The sequence below is a fragment of the Pseudochaenichthys georgianus genome, chromosome 9 (genome assembly GCF_902827115.2).
Source record: "Pseudochaenichthys georgianus chromosome 9, fPseGeo1.2, whole genome shotgun sequence".
NCBI classification, from domain to species: domain Eukaryota; kingdom Metazoa; phylum Chordata; class Actinopteri; order Perciformes; family Channichthyidae; genus Pseudochaenichthys; species Pseudochaenichthys georgianus.
The window spans coordinates 10,347,128-10,370,111 of record NC_047511.1 but is presented as its reverse complement, the minus strand read 5'-3'; the positions used below and the strand labels follow the sequence as shown (position 1 = coordinate 10,370,111).

The window sequence follows — 22,984 nt, the reverse complement described above, 5'->3', positions numbered from 1 at the left end:
AAATGTACGACATTTTACAGAAAAAAAACTTTATTTACCTCCAAACAGTAAACAGCTTCACAATATCCCCAACAAGATATCAATATGTGTTTTTATACATTACTTTGTATTGCCCCGATATTAAAAGCATACTTCCCGTGTCATTTCTGATCTTCTCCCCTCCAAAAGTTAAAGATTTTTATTAGAAAACATTCCTGCTCAAAGCAAATCAAACAAAAATATTCACAAAATGATAAATAAAAAAAAAACAAGGAACCAAACATCTGCAGTGCATCATTACCTGACATTTGGGTTACAAAACTTATATTTACTATCTTCACGGTTGTGCTTTACCTTCATAACTTGAATACAGATATAAAATGAGTCCACACAACAACTTCATTCCAATTCAAAACGGCAACTGTGAATCTGTGGAATGTGCCAATGTAATAATACACTTCTCATTTATAATGAAAAGTGACACTGAAATAATTACGTTGGAATAAATGATTGATGACGTATGGAAGACGATTAATGCCAGATTTTTCTCTTTTTATATATAAAAATGCGACCCAAAGTCATTTTTGTTGAGAATTAAATCAAAATTGAGAAACTCAAAAAAAAAAGAAAAATCACATTGTCATCTCCAAAACGATCACATCAGCCTTAATACTCCGTTATAATGTATTTGATAAAAACGATTTAACCGTTTCTTTTTGCAAATGAATAGTTTGTCCTTTAAGAATAAATAATGTTGGTTTAAATAAATGCGTTTGGAAACTACCTACATTTTATTTTGTATTCCGTTTATACTGACACAACTATCCAACAAATTGACAGCTGATTGATTAACTATACCATCAACTAAAATGTAATAATAAATTGTTTTTATCTACTCATTTATCCATTAAAAACTTCTCAAAGGGGATTTTTTTCCTGACATTTCCAGAAAAAAACAAAACAATGAAACGACTGATTAAAAATAAATAAATGGAATTGTTCATTTAATCAATACTACCAGGTTAAATGGTTGAACAATTGTACATGTATTCATTTAAAAATTAAAATAACCATTAATTGAGGCAGATTATATTTGTATAACTTTTTGTTATACTTTCCATGTTTCAAAGTCCGATTGCATCCTTAAAATGTAAACGTTTTGAATCACTTTAGAGTCATTAAATGCTTTGATCTTTTGACAGATTCACTTAGTGTTTAGTTATTCCGGTGGCACACTCTAAATAATCCAAATCATTTGGCCACCTGCTGTCTTGAGTTGCGTTTTGGTCGTAATGCTTTAGTGTGATCACCGTCCGTGTCGATACATGTTTTACTTCATCTTGCTGGACAGTGAAGGTCAACCACAGAAAAGTGTGTGAAGCAGTAGTGTGTGTTTTGCCAGAGAGGCTTAAGTCAGATATGTATACAGTACAATACAGCTGGTCCCAACAGTCCACCCAGCAGCACCCCCATTCACTTCTTATGGGGAAAACACCCTAAAATGCACTTCTATGAGGGAAACATGAACAGAAAAACTGACCAAATAAATTAGAACATCCTCCTCGTTCAACACCTGGAGGAAGGATAGAGTGAAAGCAATTGCACAAGCCACAGATACAAATGTTAGCAAAGGAAAGAAATCAGTGATAATCAGACAGTGCTTTGGTAAACATTTCTCTCTGAATAAAGGATTCAGAGGATCTCATCGGCCCGCATGGTGCTGCCAATCAACTCGCCTATGCATCATCTTCATTCATCATGAATGCCTCAGATTTCCAGAGGAATTCAATGATCACGTTCTAAGCAATCAAACTGTTAAGATATCTCATAAAACCACTGCCCGTCCGATTTGTATATACTTAAAGATATGTGGAAATACAGCACTCTCATCATTGATAACATCCTATATTGCAATCTACATTCAGAACGTAATAATTTAACAGAGATTTAATGCCTAAGAAGATTTTAAAATAGTTATTTTTAAACATTTAAAACACACCGAGTCCGAGGATGCGGGAACCTTCAGAGTGCTCCGATGCATTCTCCTTCTCACCACCACCCCCGCGCTACAGTGCAACTAAAATCTTTATGAAGGAATACGTCACCATTTTGGGAAATGCGCTTTCTGTCCCAGAGATGGATGAGATCAATATGGCACTCTTGTATCTAGGCCAGTGTGGCGGCCATTAGCCTAGCTTAGCATTAAAGATTGGAAGCATAACGTAATACGCGTTTTAAATCACAGTAGATAAATCATACTAAAACATTTTTTTTAATTTTTTTTTTAATAATTACAAAAGGTTCTACCTAATTCTTGCATTGACATTAAGAAGAATGGAGGAGAAGAGATTGATTTTACATTTCTGAAGTAATGGATTTATCCATTTTAAGCACCACAACACAACATTCTACCCTATTGTACTCATATCAAGGTTTCATAATTGTATTTTGTGCCTCTACTGTGACACATTCACATGCTCTTATGTTGAGAAAGGTCTTATTTTCTCATACTGCAGCACCTCTTTTCACCCTCCCTCTGAAACCAGATGTGATTGGTCAACTTAAAGACCCTTAGCCTATCACGTTCAATATGTTTGAGCGCTAACCAATAGAAGCGCGAGTGTAACGGTGCAGAAGTAAACAAAGGAGTCAAGTGGAGGTGTTTCAGGCAGGGGGGGGGGGCTAAACTTATGGAGTTTAGCCTTTTAGAACATTTACATGCAAGTAAACCTATAGAATACACAAGAGGAAAGGAAACTCAAAAGGCATATGAGGGCCCCTTTAAAATGGCAATGCTAGCTTTTCTTAATTGGTGACTTTTAACGTGTTGGTAGGCAGATTTTAGAAAACATCTTAAATCTTTCTGCTTTTAACCTTCCAGCTACAGAGTGGTATAAACCAATTAAACGGAACGTTAAGCGCATTTCCCAAATGTCCAACTATTCCTATAAATCCTTTATGCGCTCTCGTAAAGCTTCACCCAGCACACCCTTTAAATAATCGGCAACCATAGATCAAATCTACATCCCTACCTCATATAAATCTAATTTGTTCATGCTAAAGGCTACAAGTCACATATCTAGTTTTGCATATATTTTTCTCATAGCTTAAGTCTTTTTTTTTCTTTCCTCAGCAGGTCACACAAGTAGTTAGAATATGTATTAGATATTTATTTAGCTAAATATTTTCAGTATATTTATATACAAATCCATTAACTTGAGTGCTGATGCTCTAGTTTCTGCGTTAACATGCCTACCGTCAATCTTTATTGACTTTAAGTTGTGCGAGTTATTTAGATTCAGACAAAACCTAAAAGCTAAGAGTTCACGCTGTGGAAGAAGAGAATAAACATGGCTTAGTTCAGCAGTAGCCCAAAACAGGACTTGCGTACATGCTACATGTTTTGTTACGCTGTGAGGTTAGGACCATGACATAGAGCAGAGTATATAAAACAGTGTCTACAGTATTCAGACAACCCAGACCAGAAAGACGAGTCTCCACAGTCCGTGTGCTGTAGCTCAGGTCGCGTGCCCGACACTTTGGGCCCCGTTTCTGCTGGTAAAAGCTTCTTAAATGTGTTTCTTCAGCTAAAGTCAGTGCAATATTTGCCGTCCACAGGTAAACCGCCCATCAGCCATCCACCACGTGCTCAAGGGTCCGTTTGTTCCAGAAAACAGCTCCATCTGTACCTTTTCAGGGTGGGGACTGCCTGTTCTCCGTGAAGCATGTTGAAGTTTATGCGCAGGTCCACGTAAAAAAAAGCAATGAAGCAGCCTATTTTTTTTTTTTATTGTTGTTGGTATTGTGTGTTTCTTTTTTTACTACAAGGTATTTCCAAGTAGTCTGGAGAGTCACCAAAGGTTCAAAGTTGTGATTTTTGCGCTGGTTGGAAGTCGAATGCAGAGTCGGCAGGATGACGATGACGCCATACCTAAGAGTGTGTGTGTGTGTGTGTGTGTGTGTGTGTGTGTGTGTGTGTGTTTGTGTGTGTGTACAAGCTTACACAAACTTTCCAAACCATCACACACTCTCCAGTCGTCACCCAGCGAAGCAGGGGGCCTCTCATTCAGCCTGGGGGGCGGCGGCAGGGGGGAGCATGCCCCTTTCTCTCAGGTGGGAGTGCAGAGTGTGGAAGACGCCGAGCTGCTGTATAGGCTGAAGCATCAGCAGCTGCTGCAGCACCTTGCTCGGGTTCGGCCCCCTGCAAGACAACAATGCCATGTGACCCCAGTGGAAAGTGGAAAGGGACCAGGGCATTACATTTACCAGAATGCATTATAAGTTGGTCCTAGAGTCTCCAAAAGTAACATTTATGCCAGAGCCTTCAGCTATCAAGCCCTTCTTCAGTGGGACCAGTTTGTGTTCGGGAGGCGGACACACTCTTTAAGGGCAGGGCTAAGACTTTCCTTAGTGATAAAGCTTATAGTTAGGGCTGGCTCAGGCTTGCCTTGAAGCAGCCCCTAGTTATACAGTTAAAGGCTCAGACTGTCGGGGGACTTTCACCTTTCATTTTCTGCTTCCTTCCCCAGTTGAATAAACGCTAATGAATCACATTACCAACATTTGACCCAAACCTCCTCCCCTAATTGCAGCCCAGATGTTTACCATGAATCACATGGCAGTAAGAAGGCACAGAAAGCGGAGGAACCGGCCCAAGCTACACGTATGCTACTGGCTGAGACTGCTGGACATCAGTAAGAGCCATCATTACTTTGGTGAAGCAATAACAAATGTTCTGCACTCGTTTGCTGTAGCTGTGGTATTAACGGATGAAAGGCGTTTTGCTGAGTCAGGTGCTAACCAGTTTCTTAAAGTTAAACAGAAGTGGCCGATGGCGGACATGTCAACACTGTAGGAACAGATGGTGCTAGTAATTTGAAAGCAGCACCAAGGATACTACCATATATCATAAGTGGCTCCCCATGACAGCGGATAATCATCAAAACTAAGCTGTTAAAATACCGTCCCTCTGATTTCTCCTGACAGTTTGCCATGCATCGCTTGCATGTGTATTTGATTAGTCTCCCCCCAAAATACAAGTTAATACTAGTATTTTAAACTTGCAATTAATCAAAGATTATTATTGGGATAACATTCGTAATCAGTTAACACCCTTAATAATGTATATATACACTATTATTTGATCAAGATATATATATTTGCATTTAACTCTGAAAAAAGGTACCACGTTCTAACAGCCACCTGAAGCTTTACAACAAATGAAACAAACATAATAATAATAACAAATGTTATTTCTATAGCGCTTTTCTTGAACCCAAAGATGCTTTACATTTGGGAGGGAGGGTAGACAAACAAAACAAAAAGCCAAAAAGAAACTAAACAAAACAGAGAAGCAGTCAGGAGGAAGTTGGTTGAGGGAGGGGGGGGGGGGGGGGGGGGGGGGGGGGGGGGGCTTATGGATACAGAGTTGAAGAGGTGGGTTTTGAGGCGGGACTGGAACAGGGTGAGGGACTCGGACTCACGGAGGTATTGGGGGAGGGAGTTCCCAGAGCTTCGGGGCTGCCACAGAAAAGGCTCTATCCCCGAAGCTCCGGAGTTTGGCTTTGGGGATGGAAAGCAAATATACCACTTTTAATGACTGTAAAGGACCTGGTAACAGTTGTGTTTTATTTCACCATCGCCTCTGTTGCTCTCCCTCACCTGATGAAGCTGGCTATGTAGACGTGTGTGAAGGTGGCCATCAGGTACTGACAGTCGAATCGATCCATGATGCCGCCGTGTCCGGGGATAGTGTTGGCAAAGTCCTGCAGGAGAGCAGAGAGCAGGGTGTCACTACAGCAGAACTCCATCAAGAGCATCATTTAGTCTCTTCATCGTCTTCCCCATTTCTATTGTTTTAGTGCTACTCTTGTGTTACAATGCTGCGACTTACAAAGATCCCCTGTCAAACACAGTCAGTCAGCGGTGCAAGATGCACTCTGACTCTTCACTTAAAGGGGACCTGTCATGCAAAATGCACTTTGTGAAGTACTTTATACATACATGTGTCCCCGGTGCGTCGGGGAACTCACGCAGCGTCAGAAAATATAACCCTCTCTCTTTTCCTCCGTACCCAAATCTTTTAAAAACGGGGCTACAACGAGCAGATACAGATTAGGGTTGCCAGAAACTGACCATGATCAAAATCGATTATTCGGCAGCCCTGGCGAATAATAATCGATTATTCGACCGACCCCCGCCCCCCCCCCCCCCCCCCCCGCGGGAGAGAAAAAAAAAAGGAATTCCGTTGTTTTCTTTACTGGAACATGTTTAACAGTACAAACAACAAACAAGCATGTCATCACAACGACGTGGCCTTGAAGTGAAGTTGGTAATGGCCGGCTGTGCTGCGTCTTTCTCTGTAACCTCTTTGGCGTGCTTCGCACTCAAATGCGAACGCATTGTTGAGGTTGAGCTGTGATAGACCAACGTCTTTTCGCAGAGCTTGCATTTAACTTCCTTTGGACTTGTAAGTTCGAAGTAGTTCCACGAGGAACTCTTTTTACCTGCCGCTTTGTTCATCTTTAGTCGCACGTGTGAGGGAGAGGGGGGGTGGGAGGGGGGGTGGGGTCGGTGTGTAGCGTGCTGCAGCAGCAGTCTGCTCTGCACGCAGGCTTCCTCCAAGTTTACAGTAAAACAAACTGGTGGTGTGACCAATGACCATTTACAATTATTAATACTATTACTATTATTAGCATATATATATTTATATATATTTTGGTTGAAACTAAGCCATAAAAAAAAAAAAAAAACATATATATATATAAAAAAAAAAAAATCGATTTTTAAAAATAATATTCGATTATGGAGACTGTAGCGAATATTCGAATAATCGCTGGCATCCCTAATACAGATTCCATCCGACCCGACGTCAGCCCGGAATAGTGTTCGTTCACACGAGACGTATCCGTTCACACGAGACCACTCGAAAGCGCTGGAGACGCTGTAGTACATATGCCAGGCCTGTAAGTGGCGTGTAGTCTGCCACAAAAGCAACGAAGAAGACTTCCCAAGCATGGTTGCCATGGTTGCCCTTCTGTTTATTCTCCGCTGTGGCTCTTTTTCTCCCTCCCCGAGGTAATCGTTTGCTCCTGCCGCTGTAATTCTCTCCGGTAGTCCACCAGCAGATGACAAACACCCACCTCTCCGCCTCTTCCAAGGAACGAAGGGACCGTGCGGCAGAGTTTCTGTTGCACACATTTTTTCTGCCGGTCAACATGTCCGCTAAAGTTTACATTTTCTGGACAAAATTTGAAAAGTGCCGGTCAAAGGTCTTCTTTGTTATTTATTGAGCTTTAAAACAAATGAATAACGACTATATAATCATAGACACGGAGGACGGAGCCTCTCTTTTCCTCCCCTCTTCTGAGAGCCCAGCAGCTGATCTCTGAGCACGGGGGCGTGGTCAGCTGTAGCTCATTTGCATTAAAGCTACATCACAGAATCAGCCCTTGCAAAAACAGGGCTGGAATAGAGCAAATAGAGCGAAATGAGGCATGGCTAAAATGCAGGATCTGTTTGGTATTTTGAAAAAAAAACGTCAGACATGTTTCACATGTTTAGGTATGGCTCTACAATATATTTTTCAAATATAGCATGATCGGTCCACTTTAAGTAAAAGTAGAAATACTGCAGTCAAAAAGTATTCCGTCACAAGTAAAAGTCCTGAATTCAAGTAGTACTCATTATGGCTCTTTTCACAGTTTTATATTGTTATAGTATTACTCTTTTTTTATCCCTCACAAGTACATGTGAAATCATTTGTACTTTGTCAAAGTGGACCTGATTTTATATAAAATACTGGGTTCATTAGTAGTACACGACTTCATCCTGTCATATTAGCAATAAGTGCATTTTGACATGTAATAAGTAGCTAGTAACATACGTCTAGTGAAGTAAAAGCTAACATATTTGACTCCGAAATGCAATGGAGTGGAAGTTTAGAGTAGCATAAACGGAAATACTCAAGGAAAGTGGAAAATATGTCAAAATAGTCAAAGTACTTATTTTCCACCACTGCATACAGTATGGTGTCACTAGGGGGAGATGTGACTACACAAACACTGCCTGGCTCAGTTGTGGCTGTGAAAAATGGCTTGCAAAGCTTGGAGCTTAGTGGTGAGGCACCAAGGCAGCGAGCAGGAGGCTGCAGTTCACCTCCAGCCTGCAGTTCACCTCCACAGCCAGCAGGAGGCTGCAGTTCACCGCCACAGCCAGCAGGAGGCTGCAGTTCACCGCCACAGCCAGCAGGAGGCTGCAGTTCACCGCCACAGCCAGCAGGAGGCTGCAGTTCACCTCCACAGCCAGCTGCAGTTCACCTCCACAGCCAGCTGCAGTTCACCTCCACAGCCAGCAGGAGGCTGCAGTTCACCTCCAAAGCCAGCAGGAGGCTGCAGTTCACCTCCACAGCCAGCAGGAGGCTGCAGTTCACCTCCACAGCCAGCAGGAGGCTGCAGTTCACCTCCACAGCCTGCAGTAATGACTGAGGGATTACGCAAATCACTGCCGAGCGACCTGTCACTTTAAGGAAAACCTCTGCTCTTCACAACGGCTGAAGTGGTCCAACCAGTTTCTGTCTGTAAGGTTGTAGCTTAAAGTGGAGCTCCAGATAGTTGGGTGCATTTGATCAGTGTTAAAATAATGACAATGACTGGCTGACGGGGGCAGACGGGTTACAACGGGCCAAAACACTTCTGTTGAGAAAACACCCTGCAGTTTCAAAAACGATGCAAATGAAAAAACACAAATGTGCCAAAACATGCAAATTAAGAAACATCTTCGCCACACTGACAACAAATGCACAACATTTAGAAAGCAGTTTCTGTTTTGAGTCTTTCCAGTGTTTTTTTATTTGCAGTGTTTTGCGTTTGCAACCTTTCGTTTATGCAGCACTTTGAGTAAATGCTGTGCATGTTTCATCATTTTCATGTGTTCTGGCAGATTGGAATTTAAATGTTTACATCGTTCTTGAATGTGCAGTGGGTTTCTCCTAATGTAAGAGTTTTGGGCCGTTGTATCGTGTTTTCACCTCCGGGCCACCGTAGGAATAATGCAAAATTTGAATGAGTTTTGGGTAATGGACTGAATTAATATAGCCATTGTTCCCCATTCCTAAACCCCATTAAAAGTGCATTTACAAGTCAACATTCATACAGAGGTAGAGGATGCCATACAGCCTCACACACAGTTGGCCATGTCATCGAAAGCAATGGGGGTTTAGCATCTTGCCCAAAGATCGATCGACATGTGGACAGCAGGGGCTGGGAGTTGAACCACTGACCTTAGGATTGGCAGACTATTTTACATTTAAAGTAGCCCCTATGTGTGCCTAATGTACGACACAGTTTGCACAGATGTTTACTCATGACTTCTGACAATACATTTGAAATTGTGCTGGTAAATCTCATCCCATCAAAACAGAATCAAGGGAAGACGCTTAAACAATAAAATGAGACATAAAGACAAGAGTAAAAATGCAAAACAACAATCCTAATTCTTTACTTTGATTTTGAAGGCTCTCTTGAAGCCGCTGGCAAAGAAGCCGCCGAAAGGCCCGATGAGAGACCCGAAGGAGGAGAGGAAGATGCTGTGGATCTGGAAGGGGTACAGGTTCACCGTTTTCTATAACAGAGAGAAGAGGACACGCCTGTGATTGGATGGAAAAGTCCTCGCTCTGATCTTCTCTCTGTCCGGATATTGATATTGTGTGAAAATAATCTAAATAACGGCAATCAGAATCAGAAAAATAAATAATGTATTAATCCCGGAGGGAAATAGTTTTTCGTTACAGTGGTTCCATTATAGAATTAATTAAATAAAAATATAAACACAATAAAATGTACCTTTTTTGTATTAAATAAAAGTAGCAATAGTGAATTGTAAAAATACACAGCTGCAAGCAAAGTCTTACATTCAAAATTCCTACATTTAAAAAATATTATCAGCAACATGTACTTTAAAGTATAAAAAGTTAAGATACTAACTGAAGAAATAAATATGTCATTTCGTATTATATATGACATTATTCATTGTTGCATTTTAGTGTTGTAGACAAATAAAGTTTTGATCCACACAATATTGAAGAAACTTTTGAAATAAATGCTACAATTTAACTTGTTTTGTACCTGCAACAGTTACATTAGTTATATCTTTAGAGATGCATTATGTTCAAAGTGTAGTACATGTTTTTAATGCAAAATCTGAAAGGCCACCAGACCTGTTAGACCTAAATGAGTGGATTAAAATCACATAATTTTCCATTTAAATATAGTGGAGTAAAACTATAGCATTAAATGAATAAACTCAAGTACTTCAAATTCTTACTACTAAATACACTCGGTTACTTTCCACCACTGTGTATCATTTAATATAGGAATAAAGAATGTGCAATAAAAGATCAAATAAGATACATAAACATGAGAATTAAAGTAACATGTCTAATAAAAGATACATAGTCTGGTGCCAGAATATTGTACCAGAGTGCCTGACTCCAATATATTTATATTTTAAATAAGCTCAAATATAAAATAATTGTTGTTCTCTATCTACATGAAAGAGGGATTTAGCCACATGTTGCTTATGAGTCTTTCTATCGCATTATCTATACACTATTTCAATGTATGTATATGTACACTAATATATTACAATTATATTTCTCAAATGGTCTTAGTTGAGGAAAAACAGCTCAAAAGGAATGGAAAAGGGGCGGAGTCTTACCCATGTCAGTATGTTTTGCAGCGCCGCAGGGAGCGTGTACTCCTGCATCAGAAATATCTCAGAGGGCTCACACTCCACTGTAAAGCTGTTGGTCTCACTGTTGAAGCCCACAGGACACACAAAGTACTGGCACTGAGACAGCAGGTAGGCCAGCTGGGGGTTACAAGACACGAGGGAAAGATCAACTTCCAGCTCAGTGGAATGATTGAAGAACGACAATAAAACAAAACATTTGGTGAGGTCAGAATCATGCTTTTGGGAAACCGTCACATACAACACGTGGACATTTCCACCAGCTGAAGGCTTAGACATCTCTAGCTGGGAGTGAAAGTGGGCACTAAACAATATTTTCCCTCTTAATTTTATTTGGAAAACAAAAAGAACATTCGTTGCAGAGACTGACAATAACTGGTACATCTTGGCAAAGGCCATTACGTATTTAGAATGTTCAGCCGATAACATCGGAGTCTGTTCTAAAAAATAAATAATTGTAAAAGCAGACCAAGTGTACTCACGATGAAGCCAAAGACCACTGTGGCGAAGTAACCCCCGATGAAGCCCTCCCAGGTCTTCTTGGGTGAGAGCTGCAGGGGGGGGGGGGGAAGAGAAACAGAGGCTCTTTCACATCACCATGACATCAGCCTCACCAAAAACAACATGTGATTTTGAATCAACTCCTTTTCTTCATACCGTCAGCTCTAGGTTACTAAACAGTCATCCTCAAAGGTATCTTTAGTTAACTCCTCGTGTATTTCATACGATGGAGTTCAAGAGATGGGGAAATCCACTCATTTAAAAGTGGCTTTTAACCCGGTAGTGTTCAGTCAATTTGAGAAGAAGCGTGGCTGTAATGGTTGATTTCCAAAGAGTTCCATGTCTGCGTCACAAACTGGAGGTATGTATTGGCTGTGTTGTCGGACTGAAACATTGCCAGTGTATTTTGGGGCTGATGGTTTTAACCCCGAGATGCTGAGATGCTTTAACTCCCTCATCACCACATCATTTAAAGTGATGGTCAATGTAAACCTTGGATTCCTGATGTCTAAAAACTGTCCCGGTAAAGAGGAGAAAAAGAGCGCAAATCTCCTTAGGCGCTTTCACGTCGCAGTACTTTTCCCACTTTAGTTCCGATATAGTTCAGAGTTCATGAGAACCTTTTTATCCCCTTTTCTGTCCCTGCTTGAGAGCAGGGACTTTCGTGGGGGGAAAAAGGTTCCTATTTCAAAAAGTTTGAAGAAGAAGAAGAAGAAGAAGAAGAAGAAGAAGTCAACGAAGAGAAGAAGAAGAAGAAGAAGAAGAAGAAGAAGAAGAAGAAGAAGAAGAAGAAGAGAAGAAGAAGAAGAAGAAAGAAGAGAAGAAGAGAAGAAGAAAAGAAGCAAAGAAAGAAGAAGAAGCATCCCTCCCTCCTCCGCCTCCTCCTCCTCCTCCTCCTCCTCCCCCTACCTCCGAAGCCGAGAAAAGAAGAAGAAGAAGAAGAAGAAGAAGTTGCCTAATCCTTCCCCCAGGGACTTATTCCGGTGTGAACGCGATCTGTATGAGTTCTCATGAACTAAGGCTGCGGCCCCACGAGGACGAAAACGGCTAAACGCATAGGATTAACGCAAACGCAATCGGCTTCCGTCCACATGCAATAATTATCCGGATAGTGTCTGCCCACACGAGACCGCTCCGTTTAGCTCCAACCGCTGGAGAAGCTGCAGTACATATGCAGGAGCCTCTACGTGGCGCTGTAACTTCCTCCACAAAAGCAGCGAAGAAGCATGGTTGTCATGGTTGCCCTTCTGTTTATTCTCCGCGGTGGGGGCCGAGGGAACCGGGCAGAGTTTTTCGCCAGTCAGCGTGTATTAAAGTTGAAATCTTCCGGACAAAATGATAAAAGTGCCGGTCAAAGGTCTTCTTTGTTATTTATTGAGCTTTAAAACAAATGAATAACGACTCTATATAATATAATGATAAAATACACGGAGCCTCTCTTTTTCCTCCTTCTCTTCGGACAGCGTCAGTGTCTGTCTCATGCAGCAGCTGATCCAGTAATGAGTGACCCGGCCGACAGTAAAAAATAAACATATTTATAACTAGTTTAGGGAGTTTGAGAGGTAATTAAAATAGCTAAGGCTGATGATCTGACTTGAAGTGTGTGTTTTGCTGCAGCGGGAGGAGCTGCAGGTGAGCAGAGCTGCGTGTCTCCGTCCTGTCAGATTAGACTTCACTCGCGTTTAGGTCCATATCGAGAGAAAGATAAATAATCTGAATTCAGGGTGCAGTTTACTTTGACGTGGGGGTGAGCAGCAGAGGTGGGGAGAGGCGGGGCTATTGCCTCATCATTATTGCTGTAGATGTTGCACAAACAACTGTAGCATGGTCAATAGCGTCCGGAGCACGATAGCAACTCTGCGATCCGCCATTGTTGTTGTTGTTGGTGGCGAAACACTTCAGCACTGGCGCGGGGTAAGCGGAGGTGAGCAGAAGAGGTGGGGAGAGGCGGGGCTATTGCGCAATCACTATCAGTGATCTGAAAATGTCCGTATAGGGCGCACACACGGAGCTGTTTGATCCCCCAGAGAGTGGCGTATGCCTTTCTATCCACCTTGGGACCCGTTATCGTTTCCTCAGTCGTTTAGTGCCGTATTCGGTCGTCCTCGTGTGGCCGAACGGTCTATATGACACTAAACAGTAACGCAAACGACCGAATTCGTCCTCGTGGGGCCGCAGCCTAAGTTCTGATGAACCTTTGTGGGAAAAGTACTGCGGTGTGAAAGCGCCTCTTGACCTGTTTATATGATGCTGATACTGTAACACATCTGTACACACTTCCTTAAGCCTCTTCAAGTCCTGAAAATAAAACATAGGACATTATCTGGTTTACCTTGATCAGTGGAGTCCTCCCAAAGAAGAATCCAAATAGATAGGCCATGATGTCATTGCAGATCACTATGGAGATTGGGACAATGAACCTGGAAACAGGAATGTAAACATGAGGGAGTGTTGCAGGAAGTAAAACAATCAATAAGTAGAAATCTGTTGAATTGGCTGGAAAATTGTGAAATTAACTCAATTTAAATATTACAAAAATATTTCAGTTGGAGCAGTTCAATAAAACAGAAAATGCTTTGTTTGTCCTGATTGAGTCACTTTCTGCTGCATTACGCATTAAAAACACCTGTATGTAGAGCACCAGAACACATGTGCAGCGAGTGTCAGAGGTACATTCCTCTGGTCTGTCTGCGTGATGCTTACCAGATCTTTCCTTCAAACAGGTTCTGAATGACAAGGTGGGATTGAGTTACCACAATCAACAGGGTCACATGGGTCCAAGCAAACTGGAATGGCAAACACAAACAACAACAAGACAGTGTCACTGCACTGGAATGTGGCCAGGCCTGCTCAGAAGCCAATAGTGGAAACATACAGAGAAACAGACAGACGGATGAGGTGAATGAAACGGTGGAAAGCAATCGTATGAGTGAGAGAGGGGGGGGGGGGGGGGGGGCAGAGGATGGAAAAGCTTTTGTTGGACAAATCTAAAACAAGAATCTTGGGACAAACAGGACTGAGAATTTAAGCCAAGAAAGGTCCTTTTTTCCCCATTAAATATTATAATACGATATAATAACCAGACTCAGAAGCTATTTGAATTTATAAAAATGTAGAATTAATTTCCTTTCAGTTTAAAGTCTAAAAGGGGCAAATCAGATGCATATTATTATTGATAATAAATAATGAAATACATATAAATAAAATTATAATAAATTGTTTAAAATAAATAAAATTGCAATAAAATATAATTTAAAAATTAAAATTAAATAAAAGATAATATACAAAAAAAAGTATTAAAATTAAAGCCATTGCAGAAGTTCCGCATTCATCCTGGATCAAATTCTACATCGCAATACAGGCAGTTAACAGTGTAACACCAGTATGCTATGCTATGCTAGCACTGGCTGAAAAGTAGAGACTTCTAAAAAGGCAACATCAAAGCACAGGATGAGTTGAAATTACATTCCTCAGAGGGTCATTACAGAGAGTAAGAAGCAGTGGAAGGGGATGATAGGAAAGTCAGCGGTGTAGTGGTGAGAGAGGATTGATAGGAGAGTTAAAGTGTAGTAACTTGGGTTACTTGACTGATACACACCATATAAAACTGCAGGCGGTAATGTTTCTTCACTAAACTCAGCACAAACATGCAGAAACCTGTGAAAGAGTAGACAACATGCTGTCAGTTTTTACGCCAAGTTGTAAAAAAAAAAATGATACGGTAGATTATTATATGCATCACATTTACCAGATTGTCTACTATACACAGTATGGGGAGGTGTGTGTGTGTGTGTGTGTGAAGCATGCCTGTGTTTTAACAATTCATTTTCTTTCTGACAAACATAAGAGTTTGACAATTGAGATGCTTTCTTGAGTTCTCCCTTTCCTGTAGTGTGTGGTATAGGTTTGTGTGCATTGAAATGGTCTGCAAAAGCTGAACGTCATAGGCTAAGAGGCGGAACATCTCTAACCGGTTGGTGATTCACAACAGAGCCGGCCAGCTAACCAATCAGAGCAGACTGGGCTCTGGTTTCAGACAGAGGGTGAAAAGAGGTGCTGCAGCACAGACAGTATGAGAAAAATAGCTTTTTGAACATTAAAGCACGGAGACATGTCACAGCAGAGACACTAAATGTAAATATTAACTAAAAAATGAAAATAATAGGGCCCCTTGAACACCAACACCATTTGAAATTGTAATGGCGGTAAGCTTCTGTGTCAGGTTTGTTTAAAACCTAGGAATAAAATAAATACTAACGATGCTGTTAAGGGGGGCCGTTACTGAAAACAAATGTCGAAGATGCTTTGCAGAGTTTCTCAGAATGTCCCTGGGGCTGAAACCGCAGCTGACGTCTGGCGGGTGGAATGCAAGTCAGCAGCCCTGAGGAGGAAGTGTGTTCACCCAGACTCTGACCCAACCACTGTGAACAATCGGTAAACAGAACCTCTTTTCATGATTATTTTTTAACACATACTTAAAAACATTATTTTCTTATATTATACCTATATATTATATTGGTTAGCTGGCCGGCTCTGTTATTATAACTGCTTTTTAGATGTCTAACCCCTTAGCCTATCACATACAATTTGTTGAGCACTAGCCAATAGAAGCACCAGTGTTGTGAAGTCACGATGTTAAGCATGAGGAATAAATAGGAACACTTTTGAAAAGTGGGAATGAGTATTGGATATCATCTGGTTTATACTATGTTACATTAAGAAAAGCAGAATCACGTTACTTTTATAGCCGCTCTTCCTGTTATACAAAATGTGTCATAAAACAGCAAGTATTAAAAAAATAGATTTGAGATATTTTCAAGAACTTTAAGTGTGTTTCAATTGTGAGTTTTTGCCACCTTGCATCTTCTTAAAATGCGTTTTTATGGCACATCCGGCTGCAGTTTGCCGAAGCAACAAACCATCTTATCAGTAAAGAAAGACAGTTAATCATTTTGTGAACTCATCGTTTATACTGCATGTCTCCCTGAGGTCTCTTTTTGCTGCATTTTCTCAGAGTAACTTTTACAACGACGTTTCTATACACGCGTGCCGTGCCTGGTTAAATCTAATCCACCTGGAAAGATTAGAAGCAGCAGGGCCAAAGAGCGTGTGTTTGAGATACAGCGTTTTCCTGAAGGCAAGACCCACCTGCGAGGTACAGAGCGAAGGAGATGAAGCGGTGATAGCGAGACAGGAACTGCAGAGGCTCCTCCCTCTGCACCAGAGCCCCAAAGTAATCTGCCAGAGTTTCACCATAGAAGAAGTAGTTGACGCAAATCAGGAAGTACCTGACGATATAAAAGAGGGAATTAGTATTTCTTGTAGCAATTTATTCCTCAGTATGGACAAAAGAGTGTGTGTGTGTGTGTGTGTGTGTGTGTGTGTGTGTGTGTGTGTGTGTGTGTGTGTGTGTGTGTGTGTGTGTGTGTGTGTGTGTGTGTGTGTGTGAATGTCTCGCAGAGTTTCTGTACATTGACCTCCTTTGTGTGAGTGTCTGAGTTATGACATTGGCCTTGGCGATTCCAACATGGCAGTGATCTTGGCTCCAATGTGCACTGAGCGACGCCGACACACACACACACACTCTAGGTGTGTATGCAAAGGTGACTTGTTCAGGAAAACCCTGGGACAGAAAAAGGAGCAAACCCCTCCACAGTGCAGTGGTGTGTCGATGTTGAATATTCACAGCAACGGCCTGCAGAGGAAGCTGGCCTGACTCAGCGCATTACTTGAGGAACCCAACAGTTAAATCTGTGCCACCTTTAAAAAATAAATAATAATATCTGACTGCTACTGGCTTTTTCATTGTCCTCGCACATTACAACAATGGCTAGGGATGAGAACTGACTCAACATTTAGCCCACTGATTCAGAATAAGAATCGGTTTTATTGCCAAGTAGGTTTAAACATACAAGGCATTTATTTGGGTGAAAAAAAAAAAAAGGTACTATAACAAATAAAGACAATATTTACACAAAATATAAATACACCAAAAGCAAAGTACAGTAAAATAATGACACATTTGATCATTTACAATGGAGATCTGTGCAGATAAAAAAAAAGAGGTAACCCTTTGTGTAAACTTTTGAGAGGGGTTCGTAAGATTCACACTTTTAAAATGAACAACATTTGCTCGCAATAACTGCATCAATGTAACGCTTAACATTGTTTCTTTGACTTTTTGAAACTGTTGACGATTCGGTACTCGAGTTTCTACACAAAAATCACACATTGCAATACCTTAGTTTAAGGTTTAACAAACTTTTAAGAGCATAGTTCCTGTGGAAATACGGCAAGGGTAAACCATTGTCTATTCACAACACATCTACAGTATATCTGCTGTTCACCGGGAAATCAATTCTCCTCACCAGCTTAGTGTCCTGAACCAAGGCAGCTCATAGGAATGGTAAACTCTGTAGCCGATGGTGATGATTTCCTGGAAACACTTGATTTGGACAGTCATGACCTATATCAGATGATGGGAACAGAGAAGAACTGTGAGGAGCCTTCTGAGAAATAAACCAAGACATCTGACCCTAGGAATCCTAGAATATCTACAGTATTGCCGTCACTTACAATTAATATAAGAGCGATGGGTCCCATATAGATGATGAGGAAAAAGCCAGAAATCATGGCTATAGACAGCACTCCTCGTATCCAGTAGTTCTTCCATCTGTGGAGAAGAGAAACAGGTTTGAGAATGACTTCATCCTCAAAATTCATTAATGCTTCATTTGTGTTTCGGTAAGTGAGATACTCAGATATATGATTCCCGATTAGCTAGTTTGGTTTCTTAAGAAGCCTCGAGAGTCTTCAACAATATTAGCAGCTCTCTGAAGCGGTACATTGAGCCAAATGCTTCCCAAAGGTTTTATGAGGAGGGAAATGCAATTAACATATATGTTGGACCTGAATTATATACATTATATTTACTATAATAAGGACTCCTTAAAGAGGCTTTATTATTCTTTTTGGGGTCTGTAACATAGTGACATCACTATGTAACACTTGCACTCATATTGGCTAGCGCTCCAACGCATTAAACATGATTGGCTAAGGGTTGGACATCTCTAATCCCAACAGAGCTGGCCAGCTAACCAATCAGAGCAGACTGGGCTCTGGTTTCAGACAGAGGGTGAAAGAACAATATAGAGATTTTTGAACATTAAAGCATGGAAACTAGGGCTGAACGATTAATCAATTTTAAATCAAAATTTGAAATGATGCGATTATCAAATTGCAAAGCCTGAGATTTTTTATTTATTAATCTTTTTTTTTATTACAATTTTTTTTCTTCTTGTGTGTCAGTCACCCACACCAATCAGAAGTGCTGGGCTCCACATATACCAGCCATTGTAAACCAATCAGAAGTGGCCCATGATAGAAGGTGATTGACAGATTGATCCAATCACCTGCCAAGTATTTTTGAAAGTGCCTGCCCTTTCCAAATGGCTTCCAATGGAGCTTTCCTAGATGCTTTGGTGAAACAAAGCATCTGAGTCAGGTTAGTAATGCTCCATCACATGTTCTATCTATTACAGGGTGAATCTTTAACTGAAGCTTGACTTTAAAGCAACCCAACGGAAGTTTCATTTAAGTTTAGTTCTTTCACTCGTAGCTCGGGCTGCGGGGGTGCTAGAGACGGGAGCACGTTGATACGACCTTCCTAGCCGGAGATATGGCCGCATTTTACAATAAACTTCCGTTGGGTCGCTTAAAAACAAATATTGCAAATCGAATCGCAATATCTGTCCGAAAAATCATAATCGTGCAGCCCTAATGGAGACATGTCACAGTAGACAAAAGATACAAATATGAACTTGAAAATGAGCATAATAAGGCCCCTTTAAGGTTGTTACAATTCATCTTGAGATGGGCATGAACGTGTGTACCAAATGACATGAGAAAAAAAAAAAATGCATTCACCAGAAGTAAAAAGCTAACGTTATAGGCATTAAATGAACTACATCACGGTCGGTCACATGACCTCACGTATTCTCCTAAGCTAAAGGCTGATTTGTTTGGTGTGAGGACGTTTAGTCGTCTCATATATTTGCTTGTTAGCTGTTTTTATGACACAGAATCTTCGTACATTTGAGAGAGTGGCATCTCCTGCTTATTTTATGTCTTAGGAAAAAAACGTGAAAAAATCTCAAGCTTTTGTAAACACAGACCTTATTTCAGGCATCTAACCAAAAACACATTCCAATAAAATGCCAACTAGTTTGAGTTTGATCACTTATTCCTGTACCACCCTATTTTGGCGACACATGAAGAGGACCTGAGCAGAACCAGGCAGCGAATTAAGCAACACGAGTGCGGAATAGTCAGGTTCGATGGGGCTTGGATACGCTCTGAATCCTTTCTTTTTAGCGCTTCTGATATGATATGTCACGAACCATAATATTGAATGGTTATTAACCTTCTGGATCTAAACAGCACATCATTACATTACATGTTACTTGTTAGACGCTTTTATCCAAAGCGACTTACATACTTAATACTGTGGACAATCCCCACAGGAGCAATTTGGGGTCTTGCCCAGGGACACAATGACATGCTGACTGCAGTGTGACTCGAACTTGCTATCCCCTGATTCGACATCCAGCACACTACCCACTGAGCCACAGCCCGCCACACTTGCAGTAGTAGGCCAACTACCTGTGGCGTCACATAAGCATTGGCAAACATGTGGAATGCGGCCTCCTTCCTCATGCAGTGCGTGTTGCTGTGAGGCAAACTGCTGCACTGCCTGAGAGCAGAAAACAAAAGAGAGGAAACGGCTAAACGCGGCACAGCAGCCCAGCAGGGCAGAGAGCCTGGTGCCTCTGTATGAATGGAGAAGAAAAACAGCTGCATCATGAAAAAAGAAAAAAAAAAAAAAGGCTGCTGCTGTGAGCTCACACTGTCTCATCATCACACCATCACTCTCTGGGAACGCTCCCTCCCTGCACCTCCATGTCCATCTATTCATCCTTCTTTGCTGTGTCATTTCACCCGCTCCATTCATCTTCCCCATCCTCTCTTCATCCCTTTTCTCCCCCCCTGCAGTCTGCTCCCCCCATGTCTCTCTGCAGCACAGAAGCTCCTATGGCACTCGGGGTTAGTGCTTCCCCTCCTCCTAATGAGCCTTTAAGCTCTGTGACCTGGCCGTCGCTCGTCGCTCACCCTCTCCACCTATTATCTGTATATCAAACAGGACCTTGTGTGCAAGGTGCTGCTGAACTGATGCAGACTGCCAAGTGTGACAGTCCTGAACTTGCAAGACATGTTTTCACACTACAAGAATGTATACTGTGAAATAATAGTTATTTTAATAATTGTTCGTTTCAATCTCCAGCATAAGCATTTCCTAGAATGTATTGTGTGTTTTTTTTTTTATACGGTTCTGCAAATGCGCTACAACAGCCATAAACACTTCCATTAGGAAAATAACGATGCAAATATAAAAACACAAATGGCGCATTTCCACTACAGGGCCTCGCTCGGTATGGCTAGGCCTCGTTAGGCCTCGTTAGGACAGGCTCACTTTATGCTGCGTTTCCATCACAGTTTAGTAGCTGTGGCAGTAACTATAGTAACGCAGTGTAGGCGGAGCCGTGACGTCATCTTCAATGAGAACCACAGAAAAACAACATCAGCCGTTAGCTGTTAGCACTCAAGCTCACAGCTCCTCATATCTGTTCAGAAACTAGACAAAAGTTAAACAAGTACAAACCACAGACTGCCTGTGTCATGGCGAATACAGTCGCTGGTTTATTTATGTCTGTAGGCCGTTGTTGTGAGTGTGGACGGTCGGAGCATATACTGCGTTAGCTTGGCCGATCTCCATTCAGAAAACACTCATTTTAAAGGGTTTTCCGCCTGCCGTCTGTCTGCAGACTTGTCAAAGCATTAATTCATGGTTTTTACTAACCGGTATCAGTATGTTGTTACTTCCATTACCTAATACCTTCTATTGAACTGATTTAGTACCAACCACAACACTTGACAGAACAGGTTGTAAAATGTCCTTGCAACTGCATTTCCTTCCCTGCGTTATTACTACGAGCATGTTCATACATCTCTGAAGGAATCTACTCCACTTAACCTACATGCACAGGTGAGAGAGGATCAGTCACTCAGGGTCATTTCATGAAAGGTGGAGGGAAAACTGTGTGACAGCAATAATATAGCTGTTGCACTTCTTAACCTGACCTCAGTCTGTATTTGCATTTTTGTTGACCTACTTTTTGTTGGCCTACTTGTAATCTAAGAAATATATAAATAATTGATTGAGTCGAATTGAAAGACTTGATTTGCTATTCCAATAAAGAATGATCCTTAATATAAACATTAACCCCGATTTATTTTGGGCTCCCATGATGAGTCACCGTTGATGTGTTTTACTGGCTCGTTACAATTGGGAAAAGCCCATTAAGCTAAATGTGTCTCAGAAAACATGGACTAGTAAGGCTAACTGTTAATCATAGGTCCTCATCCGTGATGCATGAGGAAAAAACAACGGCTGGCCTCCGTCTCTTGTGATGAACAGGGTATGAGCAGTGTGTACCTGGGCGGCAGGCCCTCCAGAGCTTTGTTCAGGTATTGTGGAGTGTTATCGGTGTCCGCTGTGGAGAGCGGGACGTCTGGAGTGTCTGCTTTGGAGTCACCGTCACATTCTCCGTCTGTGCCCAGCCTGTCGTCCAGATCTGCCTCCTGACGGGACACACAGATATTCAAAACACTAAGGTTAGAAAACAGAGATAACAAAGTTGAGCAGTGTACACAAAGTGATCACAGAAAAGGTGAAGGACACAGTATTGTCCTATCGAGTGATGTACACTGAGGGCACTTTGGAGATGCAAATGACAAGTAAATGTTTAGCTAGTCAAATGATTCTTCATTGGCAGGGCTCAAATGCTGTTTAGCATGTCCTCTTTCTTCCAAGAAGCGTGCTCAAACAGATGAAACTGTGGAAAATACACATTTCCTTTTGCATATTTTACCAGATACAAGTCTTATATAACCTTGGTATTAAAAAAAACGTCAGCTATCAGTTATAACAATGAGATTCATCAATCAGGAAACAGACAGAGCAGTTTTCTTACTGCTACTAAGAAGTCAAAGATATGCCATATCTTTTAGATTCATATATAAGCACTTTGGTTTTGGAAAGTTATGAAAAACAAGTACTGTTTTCAGAATTCTGGCAACGACTCGGTAGCAAGTATTGGTTCTCGTGACATCCCTAGATTGGTAAGTAGAGTGTAGAGTTTTGTTCGTGAGTCCATCACGTAACAAAGCCTCTTCTGCCCAAAAGAGGCTACTTTTAAAAACCAAGTGAAATCCTTCTGAGGTGGGAGATTAAGTTCCCTCACGCACTTGATAGGTCTCGCTGATGCTTCTGGACATTTTACCCCTTTCATGGTAACTTCCACTAAAGCAATGCTAAATACGGTCAGTGGGAGCATCAGGCTTAAATAAGGTCTCTGATCCTGGACAGATGTTGCAATTAGCAGGGAAAGCGCTTAACGTGGGAGCAGTTTGGGGTCACTTGAGTTGGTGTTGGAGCTTAGGGGAGAAGATGTGTAATTGAAGATTTTGACTAAAATCGAACTGTGTAAAAAAAGTCTAGATATAAAAGCGCATTGAAGCTATAAAACCTATACATTTTCTTTCCTCAGTCGCAAAATGATAAACTTACTAATCTAACAAACTTGTGATTAGTGCAGAAAGAATTGATAAGTATGACAGCTGCTTTAATTGTCATATA

General features: G+C 41.3%; 1 protein-coding gene across 1 annotated transcript in view; it reads right to left on the bottom strand.

Annotated features, from left to right (window-relative positions):
- Nucleotides 1–12: 12 nt before the first annotated feature.
- cds1 (CDP-diacylglycerol synthase (phosphatidate cytidylyltransferase) 1) overlaps nucleotides 13–22,984 on the bottom strand; it is a 34,884-nt gene continuing 11,912 nt past the window's right edge. The window contains exons 2-13 of the mRNA XM_034090445.1: nucleotides 21,782–21,927; nucleotides 17,806–17,902; nucleotides 17,598–17,695; nucleotides 16,378–16,517; nucleotides 14,828–14,886; nucleotides 13,933–14,015; nucleotides 13,562–13,649; nucleotides 11,211–11,279; nucleotides 10,696–10,848; nucleotides 9,481–9,600; nucleotides 5,641–5,744; nucleotides 13–4,180 (exon numbers count right to left, since the gene is read on the bottom strand). Coding sequence (XP_033946336.1) covers nucleotides 4,042–4,180; nucleotides 5,641–5,744; nucleotides 9,481–9,600; nucleotides 10,696–10,848; nucleotides 11,211–11,279; nucleotides 13,562–13,649; nucleotides 13,933–14,015; nucleotides 14,828–14,886; nucleotides 16,378–16,517; nucleotides 17,598–17,695; nucleotides 17,806–17,902; nucleotides 21,782–21,927 — 1,296 coding nt within the window. The 3' untranslated portion in view covers nucleotides 13–4,041. The remainder of the gene's footprint in view (nucleotides 4,181–5,640; nucleotides 5,745–9,480; nucleotides 9,601–10,695; nucleotides 10,849–11,210; nucleotides 11,280–13,561; nucleotides 13,650–13,932; nucleotides 14,016–14,827; nucleotides 14,887–16,377; nucleotides 16,518–17,597; nucleotides 17,696–17,805; nucleotides 17,903–21,781; nucleotides 21,928–22,984) is intronic.